This window comes from Melanotaenia boesemani, chromosome 4, assembly GCF_017639745.1.
Source record: "Melanotaenia boesemani isolate fMelBoe1 chromosome 4, fMelBoe1.pri, whole genome shotgun sequence".
Taxonomy (NCBI): Eukaryota; Metazoa; Chordata; class Actinopteri; order Atheriniformes; family Melanotaeniidae; genus Melanotaenia; species Melanotaenia boesemani.
In genome coordinates, this window is record NC_055685.1 from 23,798,192 (window position 1) to 23,823,608 (window position 25,417).

Below are 25,417 nucleotides of genomic sequence, written 5' to 3' on the forward strand. Positions count from 1 at the left end.
TGCCAAACAACAATTCGCCAACTTCACTCTTGTACATCTATTTAGCGCCACCTGGTGTCTATTAAACACACTTACAAGTTCCATAAGGTGTTCACCACCAGATTGGACAACTTTAAAATCTGAAGTGGGTCTATTTATTATCTGACATTATTAATCTCTACCCTCATTCAGCGCATTTTAATGTTGTTCACTCATGAGGGAATAGCAGACCTTATAAATCAGGAATTGGTTTGTATGGAGACAAAAATGACTCAATATCAATGTGCATGTGTAATACATGATTTGGAAACCAGCATATGCATGACTTAGGGTACTCAGGGCATGTGTTCAAATGCACATGCACATTTAAACAATTATAAACAAAAAATAAATGCAACTAGCACAATTTATTTATTTATTTTTATGTAGTTAGTTTTCTCTAGTATCTCAGACAGAAATGGGTGAATCCAGTAAGGCTGCTGTACATTTTTCTCTCTTTGTTACACACAAACTGTTTTGTATGGTTCACAAATCAAGTATTACACATGCACAACAATATTGAGTCGATTTTAACTCCATACACTTGCATTTCTATACTGTTAAGCAGTGTGGGTCTGCATGTGCGTCCCCTGTCTGTGTTTGGCTGCGGTCGACCAGATCAGGCAGCGGATCTTGCAGACAGGAGAAAGACAAACAGACACGGGTAACTAAGATCGGGCATGAAAGATGGAGCTGTCGGCGGTGGGAGATCGCGTTTTCGCCGCGGAAGCTATACTGAAACGCCGCGTTCGTAAGGTGAGCCGCCACTATCCCGCATGTTGCGACATGCCTGCAGATGTTGGCCGTGGTCAGCACGGCGCGGCACTACTCCCGTCCATAGTGGCGGGGCTGTCTTCTTGCACCTATGCAATTCTATGGAGGCCTTGTGTCTGCCGGATGAACACACTTTACTAGCCAAAGCTAGCTAGAAGCTAACTAGCAAGGGTAAAAGTCGTGGCTCGTATTTTCGGACATTGGCAGGGCAATAAAAGCAGCGACACAAAGAAGAGGCTCGCTTTAAAAGAACAAGGCGGACAAACCCATGGGATACGGATTGTGCTATGAAATGGAGGGGCATGATTTCTTTGCCAGTTAATGGCAGCTAAGGCTGTATAGTCAAAATCTTCCAGTTTATATCTTATAGAAGAAGTGTGTGTGTAGCCCCCCCACATTAAAATCTAATTTAATCTGCAGGGTGTGATGGTTGCCAAAACATTCGTCTTAGACTCATGAAACCCTCGTTATAAAAAGAAAAAGTTGAGCGCAGTAAAGCTTGTGTTGTGGAAAAGACAAAATAAATATAGGTTCCAATCTGAAGTGACTGCTACAGACTCCTTGATCAGTGGGCCTCCAGATACTTCAGATTTGGCAGCTAGAACTTCATAGCTAGAAGCTTTTCTTAAAAAAATGATTAGGAAGATTTTATGGTTTCATGAAAACTTCTGATGTTAACATGGATTTAAAAAAATGTTTGATACACATTAGAATATAACTGAGTTAGTTTTATTGGGAATGTATGGAAACACCTCCTCTGTAATTTCTGAAGAAATCCCAACGTCATCTGGTAGCATCTCTTTAGTTAAATGTAATTCATTCCCATTACAGCATTTCCTAGACTAATTCAGGACCTGATGAATAGTCACCAATACCGAAAGGTGGTTAAATTAATGAAATAGTGCTAGTTTGCGTAAGATGCATAATGGATTAGTTTAATTTTTGTGTGTTCGCTTTGGGACACAAATATAAATATATAATAGGATATAAAATCTTATTTGCAAACGTAGGTATTATACTTTGAACTGAATATTAAAAAACTTGAAACGTGTCTTCCATTTAAATGACATCTAAAACCTATACATAATCTGTCTTTAGTAATAAAAATCCATTTCTCTGTTCTTGCAGGGAAGACTTGAATACCTAGTAAAATGGAAAGGATGGGCAATGAAGTAAGTGATAGTCCAAATTATTAATAATATGTAAATATTCTGCCCCATTCTGTTGTTATTCTGTGATTGATGTGCTCGCTTTTAGCTAAAAGTGTGGATTGTTTCTGATTTTTCTGAAAAATTGGTGTGTGTTTTTGTTGCGTGTTCTCCATTTTGTTCTGACCTTGTTCAGACACAGCACTTGGGAGCCAGAGGAGAATATTCTGGATGACAGGCTGATATTGGGTTTTGAGCAAAAGTAAGTAATTCTGGTTTAGAGGATTGTAGATGTGCCTTTTTCATGCAATCATGCGCATAAATATTTGGACAGTTGGACAGTTTCTTTTATGATTTTCCTTTGTACACTGCCACAATGGAAAGAAAACGAAAGAAAACGAAAAAACAAGATGCAACTGCTGTGTTGAATTTATAGATAAAAAATACTTAGTTAACAATAAACAAGTACAGATACATTATATGATTAAGCTCCTCTGCTGGCTTACAGTCTTTATACAAGGCTATTGCTATGGGCATAAATAGCCATATTTACAGGACAAAAGTATTGGATTCAAAAGCTTGATTAGAATAAAAGTGTTTAATGTAAACATTGGAAGATACTGATTAATCTGATTCATATTCCAAAATGTGGGTTGAAATTACATTAATCTGGCATTATCCTATACTTATGGCTTGTATTGCTCTGCTCATTTTACTTAGTAAAGTTTGTTTAACAAAACACACACAAAAAGAGAAAAAAAGACACAGCAGAACCAAAACAGAACTGGTTGATATAACTTAAGATGGCAATAATTACACACACAGCTGTGTTTATGATAGGAATCATTGTTTCTTCTTCTACTACTGCTTCTGTAAAAGTCAGATGTTTTTGCGCGTGTCAAAATAATTTATTATATTCAAACATGTGATGTATGTAAACATATGTCGTGATCTGAATAACGTTTTCAGCCGGCACTGTCTAAACAAAATAATAAGCTGATTTAAGAAAGTGTGCATGTAAACATGGCTAATGACCTCCAATACCAGTCGTTATTGCAGCAGAGCTGAAGAAGCCTCTGACTGAAGGTATTGTTGTTTTATCAGCATGTTCTGTAGAGGGTGTGCAGAGTTGTCATATAAGTAAAACAGCTTGTAAAACATTATTCTCTGCACATTTAGCTCTATGGGCTCCAGAGCAGTCTACCACATAGAGCCAGCTTTCTTCAACGGTTTCTTCAGTTTCTTTGAGTCACTGTTTCAGATCTCACTACAAGATAACTGCAAAGAAAATTGCAGCCTCTGCCACGGATATTTAGAAGATATGCAACAGCTTGCATCCTTTCACTGTCTTTTCAACCCACTTGAAAGTCTTTACACAGCTCACAGGCATCTTTGCAGGAAACTAAAGCAGACAAAACTATAATGACACATCAAAAAGAAACAGAAATGGACATGAGAGCGTAGCTTCTCGCTCTACTTTCACACCCTCACAACTTTCATGGCTGTCATCTCTTTTAAATTTCTTTTATTTGCTCTCATTATTTTGTTCCTTTATTTTTTTTTAGTCTGTCTTTTGCTTGAATTTTTGCTGTGCTCTAATAACTGTTTTATCTTATATTGTGTCTTTTTTTCTCTCTCTCTCCAGGGAACGGGACAGGGAATTGCATGGGCCAAAGAAACGGGGACCAAAACCCAAAAACTTTGTAACTAAGGTAGAGTTTTATATTTTTACTTCTACAAATAAGTTTGTTTGTTTGTTTGTGGGGTTTAGATGCTGAACCTGAAATTTTATTTAGTTGAATATGAAACACTTGCAAATGCTAAGATGTCAGTTTTTGTGAAGCTTGCTAACGTTGCTGATTTTACCTTTGGTCAGGCTGCAGTCTCTTACAGAGAAGTGTCACTTTCTGTTTGTGGGTGGGCCATCTTGCCTGTTGAGTTCTATTGTAATTGTGTTTCTTATAACAGCCATCGCTGTGTCCTTTGTGTGCAGAGTTTGTGCTGTCCTAGTTTCTTTTTCACTCAGCCATTTTTGTTTTTTATAAAACGGCCTGCCGACCACAATAAACACAGTTAAGTTTGGTAGGTGTTAAACTTTCTTTAGCTACAGGAAAGGGCTTTCTGAAGTCTTTCTAAGTTTTTACAGACAAATTTAACTCTAGACCTAGAGGAATTTAGCATTAGTAGCTTTTTAAGCAGTGAATAGCTTCATTGGCCTTTTGAGGGTGTACATAGACCATGCCTTTTTTTTATAATCCACTCAATCAAAACCTTAGAGCTGCTTAAGCTCTTTAGTATAATTTAGTTGCTTCAATTTGTTATCTCCCTCAGGGTCGTGGTCAGAAAGGCGAGAGCAGCAGTCGAGCCTCAAGCAGCCGCCAGAATACTTCTCAGTCTTCTCTGTCCACTTCCAGCAAAACAGCTCCCTCCTCCTCTGCCTCAGCTCATCATTTGCCATCATCCTCATCCTCTACGGCAGCTGCAGCACCTTCGCCCAAACTTAACTCTCTTGCAGCCACCCACAAGCTTAAGAAAGACATTCACCGCTGCCATCGAATGTCCAGGCGCCCTCTGCCCCGCTCAGACCCCATGGCTCCAGCCTTTCCCAGTCCAGGTGGCTTCCCTTCCCGTATGCATGTCTCCCCTTTCTCCGAGACCGTCCGTATCCTTAACCGCAGGGTCAAACCCCGGGAAGTCAAGAGAGGTCGGATTATCCTCAACCTGAAGGTAATTGACAAGCCAGGCAGGGGTGGCGCAGCTGCGGGCGGTAGGAATACGACAGCAGGACGCCAAAATATCCCTTCACGGAATCGCATCATTGGCAGGAAGGGAGAGGCCCCTTACAGACCATTCCAGCCTCCACTGAAAATGTTGGGGTTCCCAATGTATGGGAAGCCATTTGGGTTGCAGTGTGGAGGCCCTGTGCCTTTTCATTCCCATCCAGGGTCATGCTCCAGCACAGGGGGTCGGAACAGCCGCAGCAACTCCTCTCAGTATCAGTCACCTCCTTCACCTTCCAGTTCCAGCGGTTCTGAAGGAAAATCTCCCACCGATTCCAGAGCTGCACAGTCTAAACCTGCCACTGAAGCATCCCCTCCCAGCAAGGAGCCCAAGTCCAGTAAAACTCTGAGAGAAACCCTCAAGGGCCAGAGCCCAAATACATCTGCTCCTGCCTCATCCTCAAGTACAAACCCTGTGGTGTCAGCATCTCCCTTCCTCCCTTCCTCTCCATCCTCGTCATTAGAAGATGAAGAAGAGGGTGCTCTGGACTCACTGGCCTTAGAGGTAGGCAGGAAAAATCCTCGCCAGCACAAAGCTAAACATCAATTGCCCACCACACTTCCCTCTGTCACTCCAGCAGATCATGCCTCTGCCCCAGCTGAACCCAAAAGGGTGCCTGCCGAAGGAGACCCTGACTGGCACCCTGAAATGGCACCAAGCTGCAAGGATGTGGTGGTCACAGATGTGACTACCAACCTCGTCACTGTCACCATAAAAGAGTTCCCCTCCCCTGCGTCTGGCCCCGCCTCACCCTCTACAAGCCAAGAAAGCGCCTCCTCCCCCCCTCCTTCCACCGCCACTGAAGACTCCCCCATTTCGAAGCCATAAGATATCAGATATTATAAAGCTGATTGCCATTGAGGATAAAAAAAAAATCATGCCAGTCTTTCTACTTCAGCCCTTCTCGACCTTATCCCCAGGGCTATGTCCATATATGTAAAACACTTAATGAAATGTAATGTAACACACCGCCCAGCCATTTAATAGAAAAAAAGAGCGTATTTTTTTTTAAAAAGAGATATATAAATTCAAAAAGGGGCAGCTAATACACCCCTCTTGTCATTTAAATTGCCATATCTTGTCCACTTGCATGGCATTGACTCTTTGAAGCAGATGTGAATTGAAATTCTGTTGGCTTATTTTCACTTGATTCACACTTGCTGATTTTTACATGTTTGGTGCAATAACAGTTGTCCTAACAGTATATTCTTCACTCATCTGGTGTGTGGGCTTAAATTTAGCACATTTGCTGATAAAAGAAACTTGCCATTTGGATGCATACTCGGCTGTGCAGCCCCCCTCCCCTTCCCAACCCCCCAGTGTTATTAAAAGTCCAGCTTGTCGATATGAAAAGAGGAAATGTGTTTTTGCACTTACTGTAAGACAGTTGAACTCTCAGAGATGGTATCAGTACAGCGAGGTAAATGCAACGCACTTGACTGCATCAAAAACATCCTATTCAGTGAAGTTTTGTCAAATTTTCCAGGCCTTTTCTTGTGTCTCTTTAATGCACATGCATATATGTCCAGTACGAGTAGGTATTTATATGCACGCACAAACTTAAAAGCTGCAAAGTATACAGAAATAGATTTAAGTTATTGCTATCCTTCCAGTCTTTCCTTACTTGCCTTGACTTCTCACAAACCTACCACCTTCTTCAACTGTGTCATGTCCACTAGTGCCCGAAACTGGCTTTCAGTTATTAGGAAAGATATGCCAGAATTGGGTGATACATCTCAACCTATCAAGGTCTAGAAAGTCCATGAACCACAGATGAAATTAAGCCAAAAAAAGAGAGAGAAAAAAGTCAGTTTGTTGACCATTGCTTCAGATCTGTGAAGTATGAACAGACAGTTTTGGCTTGTAGAAATCAAAACTTGTTTACCATCCACTGCGGTTGGTTAAACAAACAGCTTTTTGGTCTTTTGTTTCTTTTTCAGTTGCAGTAAAAGTAAAAGTTTTCCTTTTAGCTCCAGTAACTGCTCTTTATTAGTATTTTCTCAAGTACTAGTGTCAATAGAAGTGGTGTATGTAGCATGGTTCACAGTGTCTTCTTGCTATTGACGGAGCTTGTTCAGAAACTCGAGGACACACACTCTGTTTCACCTTTGGGAGTCAATCATTCATTTTCAAGTGGCCAGCTGTGTTGTGGTGAGAAAGGAGCCAGGAATTAAGCAGGACTCTGAATCAACTTTTTTTTTTGCTGGTTTTTTTTTAGCACACGAGCAGATAGTTGAAATGTTGAATGTTCTGCAGAAGAAAACATTAAGGAAAGAATAGCAATACAGTTCCAGGTCCTCTTGTGTCACAGACTTTTTTATTGACATTCCTCCAAGCAACCTAGTAATGCCCTTAACTGTGGATTTAAACATATTCTTTAGCACATGTAGAGGAATGATGGGGAATTTGACACAAAAGACACCTTCACGTGCCAGTGTGAAAACATGCAAAGCATCTTGTCTTACCATGGACTCTGCTGGGAAATCATGTTGAGAAAACTATCCATTATTGCATTATCCATTATTAGTTGATCCAATGCTTCATTTCTGTTCATTTTTGTTTCCTGCCTTGCTACTTATGCCCTTGAAGCAGTGGGAAAAAAAACATATATGACCTGTTTTCTGGCTAGAGAGGATGCCAACACAACAGTTGCCTTCACAAAGTCATTAGTCAGGCAGCTTGGAAAGGAGGTTTGATCTCAGAGGGGTTTGAGCCAATGCCTTTGTGTTCTTGATAATGATCCTTTTCTAAACACAGGTTGTTTCCAGCTCAGTCCAGGTTGCTGTTTTTTTCTTTTGTTTTTTTTGTTTTTTTCTTTCTTTCTTTTTAAACTTCAAGCATATTAAATGTACTTGAAAGAATCGTGGCACTCTACATATTTTTTCTGGCACTTCCTGCTGTTTCCAGACCTTCCCAGATCCTGACTGTTACTCTCTACAGTGATGTTATTCCTCCGCTTGTGTTGCCTTATAGCTGCTCTGTGCACCCTGCGTCTGGCTTGGCTTTTATCACATAGAACAACAAAGAAAATACTTCATTAATCATGACTTTAAGAAACGCATCATTAAAACTCGACGCAGTTTCTGTTGTCTGAGATGACATCACCTCCTCTCCTGTCATGTACTGGATGGTTTTAGTTGTTCTCTATATTGTTTCAATGATCTTTGATAGATTAAACAGGGAAGGGTTTATTCCAATATGACATCCATTATATGAAGAAAAAAAGTGAGTTTCTAAAGCTCAAATTTAAATGAAGATATGTTGTAAAAATGGCAGTACTTAAATCCTTACTTGACTAAGTTAAAACCGGTGAGCTGATAGACGATTTTCTTCTCCAAATGGATATATTGTCATTTGGAATAGATTTTTTTCATGTACTGTGTCTGTAATGTCCTTAAGTGGTGGTAAGTGACACTAGCAGTTGGTAGATGTGTAAGATATTAGGCTGCTAAGCATTTCCTTCTTTTTTCTCTTACATGGGGTAGCACAACTCAACTTAGTGGCCTGTCTTTCAACCAAATAGGGCTCTTGATTATTTTTACTCATTTTCTTTCCCTTTTAAAACGTTCTACATGTATGTGTTGTAATTTGCAAGTGCTGGATTTTATTGGCACTGTTTGAATTAAGTGAAGGTTCCTTGTTTAAATGTATGGATAAAGACTCGATTAATTATAAATTGTTCTTTTTCAGCATTTTTTTTCCTGTTTGTACTGTATTGAAATACTTTTTTGAAATATGCATTATTATGTCAATGTGATGCTGTTTTATTTGAATGCATTTTTTTAATAATTCAATATGGGTTTGATCAGAAAGAAAACTTTTTTTCACGTGTGTCAAGACTGCAGTTTTGTCTGGTTTTATGCTAATATGAATTATGTGCATTGTATCGATGGTAGTGAGGAGGAGGCGGAGGATATTGCTGACATTGTAATGTATCTGAACTTTTGAAGCATGATTTGCAAACCCTTGCTGTACATATTGTGTATTCAGTGTCATGTTACCTGTTGTTGTTTTCCGTGTGTTTCTTGTATATGGCTTTTAATTAAAAGTGCTTTAAAAAGTTTTCATAAGCTTCTTCAACTGTCCCTTGTTATCATTTGAGTGAAGAGTTGGGGTGCAGAAGAGAGTCTGGGTAAGTTTGCCTGTTAAGTTGCAGGACCTGTAGATGACTGATCTGCAGATCAGTCCCTTAGGAAAACATGTTTTTAGTGTTAAATTAACCTTCACACTCACTGAATCCTCTCATAAGTAAACATGAAATGTAGATGGAGACCAGATTTTGTCACAGTGAAAAATAACTGCATTTTAGTCATTGGTGCCTAAATTTTCTGAGTTGTTAGCAGATTAAACTGAAGCCTAATACCTAAATATGCCACACTGAGGTGCTGTTGACCTGCATACGTTCAGCAGAGCATCAGCATCCATTGCATGTGTTTTCAGAATGATTGTGAGGTTTGGAGTTGTATTAAGGTCATCACGCCTTGGGATTTATCTTCCTTTTGATATTGAGATGAATCACTTAAATAGCCATATTTTCCACAAGTAAAACTTTACATTTCAACTTTGAGTTGCTTGAAGAAACAGGAATGGTAAATATCTATGTGCCTTTTCATTGTTTCCTCATGATCAGTGTATTATCTGTTAACAAATCACTCAGCTTGTGACCCAGATGAAACTAAAATAGTCATCATATTTTGACCCACATCAGTGTGTGGGCTTGTTTTGTGGGTCTGAAAGCTTATTTTATGTTTACTTGTTGGCTTTGGCAGCTTTGTATGGAAAATGCTATGCTTTACTAGTTTAAATAACTCTTTAAAAGTTGACACTTTGAAAGTCTGGTTTATAATTAAGGTTTTGTTAGGCAGTCTTGTGATTGTTAAAGACAACGGGCTTGAACAGGGATTACAGCAGCGATTGTCCCTACAAAGATAGTAAAGATGTGTGCTGGTACATGTGTTTTTGTGCATGCAAGCTCTGTCACGTATGGAGATTAATTTACAATCTGGGTTACTGGACACTGCACTGAAGCCTTATTAAATTGGAGTTTGATCTTCTGACTGGTGGCTATTACATCATGTAATCTTCATTATGAGCCAATCAAAATATTTCCACCTGCTGTTTTCATGAGGGGTCTGTTTTATATTAGTCTGAGGAAGACATTGTGACTGTTTCTTGTATTGTAAACAGCTAAAATGACATGAATGTTCTTTGTAACATATTTAAAACTCATCTTCTCATTGATTAAACAGAAGAACAGCAATGCTTGCAAGAGACACAAGGTTAGAGTTAACAGAATAAGAAGAAAATCATTTCTTTATAGTTTTGCAAAAAATACAGCCTTATTACTGTAAAATGTGCAAAATGTATTACACTGAGGTAAAAGAAAGTTTGCAATCTCACTCCAGCAGTTATTAACCCCTAAAGATTTCATGTTTATCAAAATTGTATAAAGTTTTCACCTTGAAAATATCTCTCAAGTTGGGCTTCTTTGAGTTGGATATACACCTTTTTTCTCCACTAGTTCAGGCCCCAATAGTTAGCCACCTGGCTAACTTCTCTTTACAGCTTACAGCAGCTCTTCCTTCTTCAGCTCCTCCCGGCACATGTAAACAGCTGCATAGTTCCACCTCAAGATTAATCAGAAGAGGTTCTTACAATGTTAAAATAGAAACATATAGTACTGCATTTGTTTTTCTGGTGCTCTGCAAATTCAAAGCAGAAATCCCCAGTCTTAGCATACATGGCTAAATTTGTTTATAATAACTATGATGGATTGGATTTATTTGGCACTTATTTGGCACTTAACACACTTTACATTGAATCTATTATTCATTCAGTTCACATTTACACACTGGTGGTAGCACAGCTGCTCTAATAGAAACACGGCAGGCAATGTGGGGAATGTGGTCGCCGGCCACCACGATGCATTTATTCACATTCATACACCAGCATTGCTCACACTGAAGGCTAGAAAAGTGTCTTACTCAAGGATATAATTGTAATGACTTGGATGAGAACCCTCCATCCTACGATTTGCAGACAACCCACTCTACAGCCTAAACCAGTGCCGCCCCATACATATATATATTATGGACATAAAACTTGAGTTTAACAGAAAACTTCAAGTTATATCTGTGAAACATGGTAGCATCAGTTCTGCAAGTTAAAAAAAATCACACTTCATTCTGAAAACTGTCATTTTATAGAATGACAGACAGAAACATAGAGCTATCAGGACATTTTTATTTCCATTCATTTTCAGCTGAGTTTTGGCAGTGGTGTTCTCTAAACAATGGTTGCTGACAAAGGATCCAACACTTTGGTCCAGATAAGGATATTATTACAGCGTACAAACTTAAATTCTTAAACCAAATGCCGTGGCCGGCTAAGTCATGAGGATTTACATTGAAGATGTGTCACGCTGAACCATTGCAACCTGGCATGATGTTTATTGTTCAATGCCTCTATCACAATCTCAGAAAACAAGCACTTACTTTAACTGATGATCTTCAGGATGTGAAAAGATATGTTGAAACAGAACATTTAGATTACTATAATGACAGTAACAGCGGTGACGATGACGGTCAACAGAAACTATCTCCCCAAGCTCACCCTGCCATGCTCCAGGCTCAAACCTGACACAGGTGAGCGTACCCATTAACGAAGCCAACACACCCACAGTGCCACCCATGGTGCCACCCACAATCACCGGTGATGTCCCCACACATGTGTGCACATACATTATATGGGAAAAAAATAACCCAACATATGGCTCCTACAGATATATTGTAAGAGATGTACACTACCAGTCAAATGTTTAGACACATTTTCCCATTAGAGTCAAGTGTGTCCAAACTTTGGACTGTACTGGAGAACCTTAAATGTTTGTACAATTTTGGAGCACTGAAAATGATTCAGCACTTTAGTGAACCCCTAATTGTTCACTTACCACCACCATATAGTCAATGAAACATATTAATGCTGCTTGTATACAATATTTCTAGATTATAAAGGCTACTGTATGTTTTCTGATGCTAGCTGCAAACTTTATGTTGTTTTTTTTTATTAATCTTTGACTGGTTATGGGATTACATTCCCTACAGCAGTGTGTGTTGCTAATCATTCTGTTAATATGCTCAATGAAATTATGGACAATATTCACATTATGGTTAGTGTGACAGACAAAGCATAACTGCAGCATGCTGCATGTGAGCATTCTCACAATGCATTTAAAAATCTTTGGGCATTAATTGCTGACATGACTGTTCTCTAGACTTTTCAGCTTCATCTCTAGTATCTGGAAGTTTAAGAGACAAACAAATCAGTTTTTTAAGCAACTCTTGAAATACATGGATTATGATATTATTGTCCAGCTGATGCACAAAATTCTCACCAGAGCATTGCACACTGTGAACCATAGATCTATCCTATGCTTGTGTTAGCACCATAGCCTCAAAGCAAGAAGAACCCTGGTCCGAGCCTTGGTTGGGGAGGGGTTTAAACAGCGGCCTTTCTATGTTGAGTTTGCATGTTCTCCCCTTGTATGCATATGTTCTGTTCTCTCTCTGGCTTCCTCCAACCGTCCAAAGACATAGGTAAATAGGTGTCTCTTGTAAATGAGATTGCATGTCTCAGTGGGACTACTTGTCTAAATAAAGGTTAATAAATCCTGGATACATATTTTTTATTTATGTTGAACTTCGATGAAAAATGAAGGAAAACTTCACTTATTATCTGGACTGTTTGTCAACTGATAAAAGATATAGGATAGTCATTTTAAAGCTGGATCTGTTTACATCAGTCCTGACTTCTACATGTAGATGGAGTTCCTTCCTCTCTCTCAGCCTAGAAACTTTAAGATCCTTTGTGCTTTTCTTTTCCTCTCTTCTGTCCTGCAGTATCTCCCTGTGCTCACTATAAATAGTTTGTATGACCTATTTTTCAGTCAGATTCAACATTTGAAGGCACAGTCCATGCATGTGTGTGTGCATGCCAAACAAGAGACATGTGACTTGGAATGACATGTGAATGTCATCTGAATTATAAACTGGCAAGTGTGTGTGTGTCTATATGCTTGTGTGAAGGTAGTGTAGGCCTACGAGACAGTTAGTAAGAATTTGCAACCAAGGAAGTTTCACAGTTTGGAGGCTTTATACCATTTTACTAACTTTTTTGTGAAAATAAAAAAATAAAATAAAAAATAATACCTCCAAACGAAACATATGTCTGTAGCCCGGATTTTTTTTTTAAAAAAAAGCCTCCATCACCTTAAAAAAATTGGTTTTAATATGCAAATATTCAGTGAATGCAGCCATACATTAACACCACATTAAATTTTTCATTGTTTTTCTTGTTTTCTTTAGCTTGTCTCATACACACACTTGTACACTTACACAGAATGCACATCAATCCGCCACGTTCGTGTTTGCTAGATGATCAACTCCGCTCTGATGAGCGCATGCCCACAGCCTCGCTCCTCCTCTAGCAGGTCCCCATGGTAACGTACGGAGGAGAGAGCAGCTTAGCAACAAGGAGACAGAGAGGGAGCATCTCTTGTCCAGACAGCGCGGTGCCATCAACATTACACTCAAAGGGTGGCAAGAAGACGTCAGCAGCGCCATTGGCAAACAGTTGTGAACCAGCTGTACGTAAATGCCATGTTTATTTTATCTTAAACTACAGCTCTTAAACTTAAGTTAACCATATCGTAATTTTAGGGTGATCGGACGTAGCTTAGTCTGCGGGCGGGAGTGATGCTGAAGGTTTACTAGTTAACATCCGCTGTTTTCTCACTCTAATTGTATTGTATCGACTTTCATTCAGTCTCAGTCGTTATGAAGTTCGTGGTGGTGCTAGTTGGAGCAGGCACTCTGGCCTTCCTTGGCGCGGTCATCTGCATCATCGCGAGTGTTTATCCACGAAAACGCGGCGAACCTCCCAGCGACAATAGCACCCTGACATCGGAGGCGCTGCTCCAGCCCTTAGAACCCGGATCGGTGGCCCACGCGGGACCGCTGGGTGCTCTCCACGGCGCGGGCTCATATGATGTAGGGAACGGACTTGGCGGCCTCGGCTTGGAGGTTCCCACACTCAACGAGCTCAATCTTGGGGAGGAGACAGGTGGAGGTTCAGCGAAACAGTTCAGCTTCAGCCGACTGATCTGCACTCCTGTACCCGTCGGAGAATGTAAGACCAAAGATCTGAGACAGCAGCGGGACCAGCAGCAGGCGGATGAGCCGATGTATGGAACCGGAGATGAAGATCTCCGGACAACCGCGGAGGAACTCCGGCAGATGGTGTTGCAACAGAACGACCAGATACTTATGGACCAGAGGACCATTCGGGAGCTGACGGGAAAGCTAAGTGAGTGTGAAAGTGGCTTGGAAGACGAAAGGGGCCCCCCGGCGAGGAGCATCGGGGTGTGGAGCGGCAACCGCCGCGTCATGGCCGGAGATGAGGTGAGCTCCTCCACCGCGGCGCAGCTGCAGACGGCGCGGGCTGTAGAGGAGCTGGCCAGGGCTATTATGGACCTGAAGGACCGCATTGAAAAACTTGAGGTAGGCCTTATTTATTATGGGTTTTGTTTTATGGCAATATTTTGGAAACAGTCAAATAAAAATTTGTATTATCCGGTGAGAAACCCAACTCATGTACAATCTAGATAAGACCCATGCCCCATGTCAGACAGATGTCCCAATATTAGGTTGTGGATTGCAGCCTATATAAAGCCCCTGGTAAAAGTGAACAAGTAATCCTCTCAGAATGTCCTATTTAGCTAAATTAAAAGATTCAGATCAGATGTGCTAGGGTTCTGCTGCTTGCAGATACAATGACAGTGAGACAGTTTAAAGGCCTTTGCTGTATTTGTCATATTCTCTTGTGCACACTCCCTCCCTCCCCATCTATAATTCTTACTCCTTTTATCTTCACCTCACCTCTCTGAAAAGTCACTCATGACACATTTGCCTTTTATGTCTTACGCACATACCCATGGACTCAGGGGAAATCTTTCCACCTCCTGGCCCTCACACCCCACCACACCCCACCCCTCATTATGTCAGCTGCCTCTACCTCAGCACCCAGCAGCAGGATAAAGACATGCATAAAACATGAAGCTGGCTGGACAGGAAAAAGGGATAGTGGATGGAGAGAGAATGTGCAGACAGTTGTGTGTGAATTTGTGTTTGCTGAAATTGAGATACATGCAGGGTTATAAACACAGACACACACACACACACACACACACACACACACACACACACACACACACACACACACACACACACACACACACACACAATGCTGCTGCATCACTGCCAGCCCCCTTCATGCACAGTCCGTTACAAGGTTGTCTCCATCAGAGTGAATTTATATCCTGGGTGTCCAGATCCAATCCTGTCTCAGCAGCTCTCTTGATATTATATATCGCCCTCGCAGCTGTCTCATCCATACTAACAGCTCTACCTCTGTTTGCTGCTGCTTCACCAACACCTTATTTTTTCACTTTATGGTCCACATACTAATACCTCCTCCGTTTGGCTACTTTATTCAATTCAACACTGCCCATTGCTTTATGTATCACATTTTCTCATGTTCATGGCTTTGTCTTCTCAAACATGAATGGGCTAGATTTTTAATTCCAAGCTAGTGACCCCAGCTCCACCCATAAATGGCAAAAGAAACTCTTTAAAAAAAGTCAAACATAGTTATTAATCTCAAATACTTGAGCAATGCATTCTGAAGTAGACAGGATGTTGTGTGAAGGCTGTTGCTAATAACTGAATCTTGATAATAATAATAATAATAATAATAATAGTAATCATAATAATAATCATAATAATAATAAAAAGGCTCTGGACATTGAAGTTTAACCCAATAATTTCATTACAAAGTTGATCTACAGATATGATTTATAGAAAACAAGAGCTACAAGCAATGAAAAGTGTAAAGATGCCACATAAAGTAACCATGAAAAAATTCACAGTCCCAAAATCCCACTTCACAAGGAGCTCCAGCTGAGGCACCATCCTGCAAGAACTCCAGACAAATCAATGTAGAAAACACACATAACACCCTTATAACAGAAATGTACAGTATTTTGACCCCCCCCCCCCAAAAAGGAGTTTGTTTAATGTTATATGTTGCACCTCTTAATGTTCTTGTGAGTACAATTATCTCCTGAAACTCCTACATTATTAGTACTTCTTCAACTTTTGCATGTTATTACTAATGCACACTTCTTACAAAAGCACCATATAGTAATAATGAGTCAGTATAATAGCTATTCTTGCATTTAATAAACAGAATGATGTTGCTATTCTCTTCCCATGGTCCCATCAGGAAATATGTTTTACAAGTGGGCTAATAATGGTGCTTAAAATGGCTACAGAGACATAATAAACCCTCTAAATTTACTTAAGAGGGTTAAGTCCTTTGTATTGTACCTTTAGAACAGATAATTTTATTTTCAGCATGAGTTTATGGTAATAAAAATAATGTGCTTGAGATAATTGGGTGCTAAAGCTCTTATCAAGGTAGACTGAAGAAAAAGAGAGAGAGAGAAAAAAAAAACATCTGTGGAAATTTGTACTATCAGTTTTATAAACTCTACTCTAGAATTTGTAATCCATGCCCAGTGTTGTGCAGAGTGTTCTGTGCAGGAGTTCAGCTCTGCTGCAGTTGATTCATGTTGGTACCTGAGTCAGTTACGGTTTCCTCTAAATGACCAGTGACCTGCAGAGCTTTTACATCCCCCTTTACCATCTAGTAGTAAAAAAATTGCCATGGCTGATGATGACATGTGGATGTGATATAACAGTATAACTTCAGTTCAGTTGTGTGCCGCAGCTCGACTCTTGTGTATTTTCAGTAAACTCTAAAATAAGAAGAATCTCATCTCATACCAACTTCTGTTTCTGTTCTAATTATTCGAAAAATATCAATTAAAAATTTAATAGTAAAAACTGTTGAAACCTTTCATTCAGGATCAAAGTGGAAAAGAATGTCACTGCTCATGAAACTCTTTAAAAATAAAAGAAAAGAAAAAAGAAAAAACTGTTCAAAGTAAACCAGAAGCTCTGTCTTCGTTGTTACATAAGCTTTCGTTTTTTTTCCTCTGACATGTTTTCTTTCTTTATCCAACCACTTTTGTGTCAAAACTTTTTTTTTCTTGCTTCTGCTCTTCAGGCGGAGATAGGGCCAGCTGCCTTGAACCTAACTGACACATCTGTGGGTGCCGGCAGCAGCAGCAACAGTGGCAGCAGCAGCCCGACTGGTAACTCTGGCAAGGCTCCAGCTCCTCCCACTGGCAGTGCTTCCTCTTCACCAGTGGGCACTGCCACAGGGGGCCGTCGTCCTACATCTCCGGCATCCCCTGGTCCCAAACCTTCCATTAAAGGTACCCCAGGGCGAGGAAAAAGCACCTGGAGGGTGGAGGACCTGGAGGGGGAGCTAGAAAGGAAAATAAAGATGTTGGAAAAGGAGCGGCAAGCCATGAGGAAGGAGACGCAGGGCCAGCATGAGAAAATCAACCAGGGCATTGACACCGTTACCCACCGTATCTCTGAGCTGGAACAAAGTAAGTCTGGAAGAAAAAGCAGGGGAGACTAAACTAAGACATAAGGGGTGGTTTATGATTACATCACCAAACTAACACGAGAGCCTTGCAAGAAAAGGCTAAAATCAAAGTTACACAAGCACTGAGGGTGAACTTGGCCATTGCAGCATTAGACAGTAGAATAAAATGAGTGTCGGAAGTCATGAAATGCCAAACAGGGACGGATGAGGGTGAAAAAACTGATACAGCTAAAAACAGATCCATTAAAAATGAAATTTTCTGGAATCATCTGCTACTTCTGCTTCTAGGCTTAAATTCATCATCACACTATGAAATTAACTGAATATACTGTTTGCACAAGAGTGTTTGCTTTTGAAGGGTTAGAACTGGCAGCTGTTTTTAATGATTTTTCCAAGGAGTGTCAAAGTAACTGTTGATGAAAATTAATGGAAACTGAAGCATGTTGGAGGAGACATATTGAGGGCTGGACTGGTGCCAAAAGGGACGTTAATTTAGAAGGAAAACCTGTTTTTGTTTGACAACTTGTGTCATGGTCTGTGGTTTTTGTTGGGTTTTTTGTCTTGTCATTTTGAGTTCCCTTTCCAGTTTTATTTTGTAGTTCTTTCTTCTGCCTCTTCTTCTATTGGGTCCTCACATCTGCCGCACCAAGACAATTTGTCATTCTCCCCACATTCTCAAGTGTTTTCTCAGCTTTGAGAATGACTCTGGCCTCGAATTAAGATGGCTGATCATTAACTTTAGCTCTATGTGTGCATGTGCACAGACTGGCAGGTACAAATAAGAAGAGAAACACTAGGCCTTGAATAAATTGTCCATTCACATGAATGTCCTCTACATTTTTATCTTTCCATCATGTTACACTATATCTCCCTGTCTGACTGCTTCTGTGTTTCCTTGATCTCTGTTTCCACAGCGCTAACAGAGCCACCGTTCCCTGATGGCTTCGTCCTCTCCTTCCCCATGCGAACCAACTACATGTACGGGCTTGTGAGGAAAGAGATAACTGAGATGTATGCCTTCACTGCCTGTGTATGGCTAAAGGCCAAAGAAGGTGGCATCGGGACCCCTTTCTCTTACTCTGTGCCAGGGCAGCCTAATGAGCTGGTGCTGCTGCAGGGAGTCCACAATCCTGTAGAGCTGCTCATCAACGACAAGGTATAAGGTTTTTTTTTCACTTAAAAGCTTTAGCAGTTTTTTTGCAAAAGAGGGTTGGGACTAGAAATGACTTGTTTTGGGGTACATTTAGGGGAGTTTTAAAACATGGTGTTTGAAGCTTACTTTTCAAATGGAAACTTTTGTTTTTCTACTATTTCTTGGCTTATTCTGATCCTCTGACCAAATTAAAAGATGAAAACTCTTCCAGCAGATCAGCTTTATCTGCCCTTTAACTGTTAGCACTGAAAAGAACCAGCTGTTAAAACTGAAAATGCCAGGTTACCTTCACTGTTTCACTTAGTATGACCTGAAACGTAGTCTATTATAGGTGTTCTGGAATCTAAGGAATTTGTAAGCATTCATATGCAACAGAAAAGGTATAAATACAAATGGTAGCCTTAAAACACACTGAATTTTACACACTGACTTAAATCTATCTGCAAAGGCAAGTCTGAGCACAGCCATTGTGTCCTCTGACATTTAGGTGGCACAGCTGCCTCTGTCCTTACCACAGGACGAGTGGCAGCACATCTGTGTTAGTTGGACCTTGAGAGATGGGGTATGGAAGGCCTACCAGGGAGGAAAAATGAAGGGAAGAGGAGAGGGACTGGCTGCTTGGCATCCCATCAAACCTGGGGGAGTCCTTATACTGGGGCAGGAACAGGTAAGATGGATGGATGGATCAATGAAAAGTTGGAAAATTGAACTTGGGGATATATAAACTGAAAAAAAACTAGTGGATAGATTGATGTGAATCACAAAGAAAATAGATGGATGAATGGACTGATAATTCAAAGGTAAATATAGAGAGATCAGGAAAACTATTTTAAGGGACAATCATTTGCTCTTCAAAGACATAGGTCTAATTGTGTTTCTCACATTGGGCTGCTACTCTCCTTCATTAGTGACTCATCTATATTACATAGCCATTATGAAATCTGATGTTATATCTTCTGCTGGATGTTAAAGGAACAAGCTAAAATTCACTCTTCATCTCATTGTCCTTGCATGAAGGATAAAAAACAGAATGGTGTAACTCCAATTTGGCAAGCTGATGCAACAAGACTTGATTTAATGGATAGATTTGGGAAGAAGCGAGCGCCTTATTAATCTCTGTTGTGGATGACTGATGAATTGCTAGATGTGTTGACTATATTGTATGGGGGAAATCCCTTGACATCCCCCTCATAAGGGTGCTCTGAAGGGGAATGAACATATTTAATCTTTTTATGTAAAATAATCAGAACTCAATATTTCTGTGTGTGTGTGGTTTAAGCTCTAGCTTCATTTTTAAGACAATTTAAACCCAGAAAGAGGACACAGTAGTAAACTGATTTACTAATGCCAGTGCAGTGGATCAAAGATATACAGTATATTCATGTAAACTGGTGCTGAAATAAGTATGGTATTGAAGGATTGAGCCACTCCTCATTTTCAGCCTTTTCAGCATGTTTTCCTTCCTTAAGAAAAGCTTCTTGACAGCCACCCTTTTATGGGACTATTTCTGATGAGGTTTTCACAAAGATTTGATGGACGAACTGAAGTTAAAATGTCTTGCCTCAAGTCATAGCTGGATTATTCATATTTCTTAAATACATTATTTTCAGATCACATATACCTGCTGTAGCCAGCTTTTGAGGCTTGCCACTTCTTATATCCTCCACTTGTCTAGTTTCCTACATTCCTACACACTGCACACCATGCTGATATATGCCAAACCCTTGGCTAATAGTACTTTGCGAGTCACTTTGTTGGTGCAACAAAACTGTTTTTCTCTTTGTTAAACTGTTAACTTTGGCATTTTCATAAATGCAGCCAAATAAATGGAAACAAATGATGCATCCATATGACAGGGCAGTTAATGTTCAAATAAAATCCTTTAAAGGTCCCTGAAAGCCTGGACAGCTATTGTTCAAGATCTCTTTAAAAGATTACAAAAAATTCTGGCTTCATGGAAGCAAAATGTAGAAGTAGGGTTGGCTCAGGGCTTTTGCACGTTACTGTTTATTATATGGCAGAAATAGTGCAAACAAAACAAAGTATTCTGCTTTCCAATACTATTCTCTAGTGTTGTTTTAGTTGAGTCTTTTGGTCATTATGATAGCATTCTGACATCCAATCATTTGTCTGTACTAATTTTTCTATTCAAGGATACACTGGGTGGGCGTTTTGATGCCTCCCAGGCCCTGGTCGGGGAGCTATCCCAGTTCAACCTGTGGGACCGCGTACTGAAGCCAGCAGAGGTGGCCGCCCTTGCTGACTGCAGCTCCTCCGCACTGGGCAACATCGCTCCCTGGACTGACCACGATGTAGATGTCTATGGTGGTGCCACCAAGGAGTCCTTGGACCCATGCCACGCTGCGCAGCGATCCAACCCCTCCAGCCCTAAACAGTGAAGGATGACCAGAGAAAGTCGGCCAGTTTGTGGTCCTGTTTATTAGATCAAAAAAAGGTGTCGACTGAGATGTTTAAAGGGGTGTGAAATTGGCGTTAAGAGTATATTTGCTTGTTGGGAGGTGAGGAGCTTGCTGTGGACTGAGAGACAGCACAATTAAGTCGTAAAGAGTGGTGTATCTGTTTTGTTCTTTGTGTTGGTGTCCACGCTCATGTGTTTACTTCTGCAGTGAGATAAAGGGATTTTAGTCTCAGAATCGCTTTAGCAAAGGCTGCATGGTGGATGAACTCCTGGCATGAACAGTTTTAATGAAGATGCTTCATATGGTAGTAGAATGATTGAATCTGGTTCAATGTACCATCTTCTGTCTTAATATGTTGGGCTATTCAACCTTAAAGGCTTATGTAGGCAGAGGGATTTGATGGGTTTGTATACAGTTTTGGAATGAACCTGTAATGATGGCATATCTAAGGGTTTCATCATTTTACAACATAGTGACACAAAGTTCTGTCTTATCTCATCTTGTGTCAGATTGGTTGTGTTTTATGCTACAACTGATTTTTGACATGCTACTCTAGTAGTATTGACTTTATCAATCAATGGAAAACAAAATGACTTTTGTTCATTTTTAACTGTATATTGCCCTGTTGAGTAATGTCTGTGTGCTTTTAAGTTTTCTATATTGCATACTATGATTTGATAGTTTATTTATAAATGTATGAAGTGTGCTGTACTTCTGATAATGTTGCTTTGTGTTGGTCTGCTCCCCTTGCTGTAAAGCCTGTTACATCTCAGAATCCTGCAGTGTTACTGCATTTTTGGTTTGCACCTAGACAATGCAGCCCTTTCTTCCAACCACTGAAATAAACACTTCATGCCTCACTAAGCGCCAATCATACACTGGTTTTATGAAATGTTTGATTAAAACAGCAATTTCTTGTGAATATAAACCAGATGGAATGTAAGTACATTTGCATGTGTGTATTATGCAAAGCCACATTTTCTGCTACTGGGGGAAAAATGGTAATCACACTTTGGGAATGCATTTCCTCAAAGAAAGAGAGGGGCATGTATGGAGGTGGTTTGATTCTGACACCTGCTAGCAAACTCAGATGCACCTGCACCTGGTATCATTAGGTGAGAACAAATTCAAGCTGCTGTCATGTTTTTATCTATCAAAAGCACAGTAAAACTAAATAAATAGAATTTGAATTATTTTAAATGGCAGAAACAACTTGTTTCACTGTCTGATTCTGGATTCCTCTGCTTTTACACTGTTGGGGTTTAAGTTATGTACAGTATGTAGCTGCATAATGAGTGAATTTGATATTTGACAAAGTAAATTTTTCATATTTTGCTAAATGTACAATCTATTGAACCTCTGAACACACATTTAAATAAATTATTTGGAAAAAAGAATGATAAATTAGCACAAAAACACCCCACATCACTGCTGCTGATAGTCAGCTATCATTAGCATCACTAACAACACTAAGTTGGATTGGTTGAAAATGGGTTTCTATACCTTTCAAGGATGCCACAAATCTGGTAACATTTATGTGTGATAAATGTAAAGCATTTCATACCTAATTATTTGACCAATACACCCACTAGGTACCTGTACATGTCGTTGAACTTGGCAGGGTGAACACAATTATGCGCAAAAAATAGCAAGTGTAAAAGTAGAAGCATGCTGTTCTAGCCTTAAATATTTATTTATTTATTATAGATTTGTTTAAAAATGATCTATTACCAAGTATACAGTACATCAAGAATTATTTTGTGTAACACAGACCGACTTTTCACATTTAATCGAAAAATGGTTAAATTAAAAACAAATTCTTAATCAGGCTTATATACATTTATCTTTAATTATATGACATTACATACAGATCCTGTCACACTACCACAACAGAATTGAGTTCTGTGGATTATTTGTGGAAATTAGTGGCTTTTGTCTGCAAAATCAGTCACCACTGTGATGCTTTAAATGTCACATTTTTGAGATCAAGATGGTTGTTTTTGTTTTCTGTGCTTTCTGTGAAGTAAAGTTCCTCACCTTTTAAAAAAAACATCTTCACTAGGGACAACAAGAAGGATTGGATGTGATTCATGTCTTGTGTGGAATGGACATCACAGGAATCAAAGTTAGAGCCAAGACAGATACACTGTGTAGGGTGAGGGTTTGAATCTCACTATGGTCCCAAACACTTTCCATTCAACACTGTGCTGCAAAATGAACTGTGATTACAACTCAGTCATCTGTTCACTTTTTACCTCAAGACACCAAGTTATGATTTGACACCCTGTTGTGAAGTGCCTGCCTGGGCTCTCGTGCCCTAAAAATACTCAAATGCGTTTGTTTTCTTATTCATAATCACCTCTTTTTCTTCTTCTTCATCCTCTCTTCCTTATTTAGCTCTCTCTGTCTCTCTTGTTTTTGGTTGTTGAATGCCGTGACTGTGCTGCATTTGTCCTTATTTGCATCATAGATCTTGTATGATATTGTGAAATAAATGGATTAAAATCAATAAAATAGTTATGACAACCTTTATGGTGTAAAAATGCCATTAACAAATGTGTCAAATTTGTTAGTGTGATGTGTATGGAGGTCATAAGAGCTTGCAGTCTTTTTAGGTATGCCTCACACCCAGAATATAAAACACACACAGGCATTTCAGCCTGATTTCATTTGGTAATGCTCACACCATTTTAGCTGCAAATTTACAGTTTTCTAAGGCAACACCACAAAAAGTCTGATCTTGTAGACATAATGTATTACTCATAAATTTAACTGAGACCATGTTGATTCGTGACTGCTGATCTGCCCACACACACACACACATTTCTTGGCTCTTGTCTTAGCTGAACTGGGAGCTGATGTGTAACCTCCCACAGATAACTTCTTATATGTGCATCAAATCGTATTTCATGTGTCATACCATTTTTCATTGGTTCATTTTTTTATTATTCAAAGATAATATTTTGTTTTAGCTTATCAAAAACAATTCATTATTGTTTTGGTTGCCAGATGTGATGTGGTAAGTATGACCTGTTTTCAAAAACATTAAATGCATGATATGCAAGAAATAAAGCCTTAAAAATATGAATAAAATAGTGGCTCAAAATTGTACACTCATTCTATTACTCATTCAATGAAACCAAATGGTTTTGGTGATGCATCCACCCAACCATTTGCAATGCTTACTTTATCCTCTCAGGGGTCACAGGTGGCCAAGGCCTGTCCAGATGGCATCAGTTGAGAGTAGGAAAAGATCTTCAACAGCCTTCATAACAGCTTTCATAAGACTAACACAACCATTCACACCAACTCTCACACATATGGCTGTCTAAAATGATCAATTCAAATCTCTGTATTTAGATGGAAAAAGCCAGAAGTAACTGCACCATTCTGCTGCCTACATTTAGTATCCCAAGGGTACCTTAGAGAAAGAGGTTGTGTTGGATCAGAATATTTATCCATTTGTTAACAGGATTGCTTAAAATGTAATTGAGGGATTTGCATGAACATTAGGAAGGACATCGTCCAATTTATAAGGAAGTTAGACTTGGATCTAGCTTGTTTTTTTTTTTTTTTTTTTTTTTTTTAATCAAGCCTTGGGGAAGGTAGCCTTGCAGTTATTGTTATTGTGACAGTAACAAAGTGCCTCCATCGATTACAATAAAACCTGTCCAGTTCTGAAGGTTTGTGACGAACTGCTTACAAAAGCAGTTTGAGACTGCACATCTCTGCCAAAGCTAAAAAACAAACAAAAAACTTAAAACAAAAGAACAACTTGGATCCAAATCAAGGCCGAGAGTTGGCCCATGGCACACCTGGTGAAATTCTGCCAATGTATCCATAACCATCAGTAATCATGATAAGCCTAAACAGACCAACCAAACCAACAATAAAAACTTGTCTCTGTTTAATTTCTTTTAATAACTAAGGGGACTTTGTTCGCTTATTCTTTCATTTGGAGAAGTTTTCGTACAATTAGGTGCCTCCATGTTCTCTTCTTTTTCTATAACAGCAGAGCATAATACAGTATAGTTTATACCAGTAATTTCTGATAACACTACAAAACTACAAAAAGACATGCCCTGCTCACATTTAATTTTTAATTCTTCTTCAACTTCTCAAATATTTGTTATGAATTAGCTTTAGATGCCATGCTCAAAATAATAATTTTCTTTCAGTCTAAATATTAGAAAGAGCAGAGAAAAATAAACTTTGAACAATAAGTTTTAAAATTACGTACAATACCAGTGAAACGTTTGGACACACTTTCTGAATGACTCTAATGGGAAAATGTATCCCATCTAAAACTTTGGTCCTGGGTGTCTGGAGCAAGATGTTGCATGTCTTCAATAAGTCTGTGAATCAGAGTAATGATCCTATAATAAAGTATCTTCAGTCAGAGGCTTCTTCAGGTCTGCTCCAAGATCAGTACAAAAGATAAATCTTTTCTTTATAATGACTATTTGTTCTCCTTATTCATCCTTATTATCTCTGAAACATCAGCATTTCAAGCCAGATGTAATTATGAAGCACAGCAATCTGATTCA

General features: G+C 39.5%; 2 protein-coding genes across 2 annotated transcripts; both read left to right on the forward strand.

Annotated features, from left to right (window-relative positions):
* Positions 1-553: 553 nt before the first annotated feature.
* Positions 554-8,796, forward strand: cbx6a (chromobox homolog 6a). The gene is made up of 5 exons (XM_041983697.1): positions 554-774; positions 1,921-1,964; positions 2,137-2,202; positions 3,586-3,652; positions 4,272-8,796. Exons 1-5 carry the CDS (start codon positions 706-708, stop codon positions 5,547-5,549), a joined length of 1,524 nt encoding a protein of 507 aa, XP_041839631.1. The 5' UTR covers positions 554-705; the 3' UTR covers positions 5,550-8,796.
* Positions 8,797-13,149: 4,353 nt separating this feature from the next.
* On the forward strand, positions 13,150-22,262 carry nptxrb (neuronal pentraxin receptor b). Its single transcript, XM_041984358.1, has 6 exons — positions 13,150-13,365; positions 13,545-14,278; positions 16,908-17,298; positions 18,212-18,453; positions 18,938-19,117; positions 20,604-22,262. Exons 2-6 carry the CDS (start codon positions 13,556-13,558, stop codon positions 20,847-20,849), a joined length of 1,782 nt encoding a protein of 593 aa, XP_041840292.1. The 5' UTR covers positions 13,150-13,365; positions 13,545-13,555; the 3' UTR covers positions 20,850-22,262.
* The last annotated feature ends 3,155 nt before the right edge of the window (positions 22,263-25,417 follow it).

Coding starts and splice junctions, on each gene's coding strand:
- nptxrb (XM_041984358.1), top strand. CDS start 13,556: ATGAAGTTCGTGGTGGTGCTAGTTGGAGCAGGCACTCTGGCCTTCCTT. Junction 14,279..16,907: donor ACCGCATTGAAAAACTTGAG/GTAGGCCTTATT, acceptor TCTGCTCTTCAG/GCGGAGATAGGGCCAGCTGC. Junction 17,299..18,211: donor TATCTCTGAGCTGGAACAAA/GTAAGTCTGGAA, acceptor CTGTTTCCACAG/CGCTAACAGAGCCACCGTTC.
- cbx6a (XM_041983697.1), top strand. CDS start 706: ATGGAGCTGTCGGCGGTGGGAGATCGCGTTTTCGCCGCGGAAGCTATA. Junction 1,965..2,136: donor TGGAAAGGATGGGCAATGAA/GTAAGTGATAGT, acceptor GACCTTGTTCAG/ACACAGCACTTGGGAGCCAG. Junction 3,653..4,271: donor CCAAAAACTTTGTAACTAAG/GTAGAGTTTTAT, acceptor TATCTCCCTCAG/GGTCGTGGTCAGAAAGGCGA.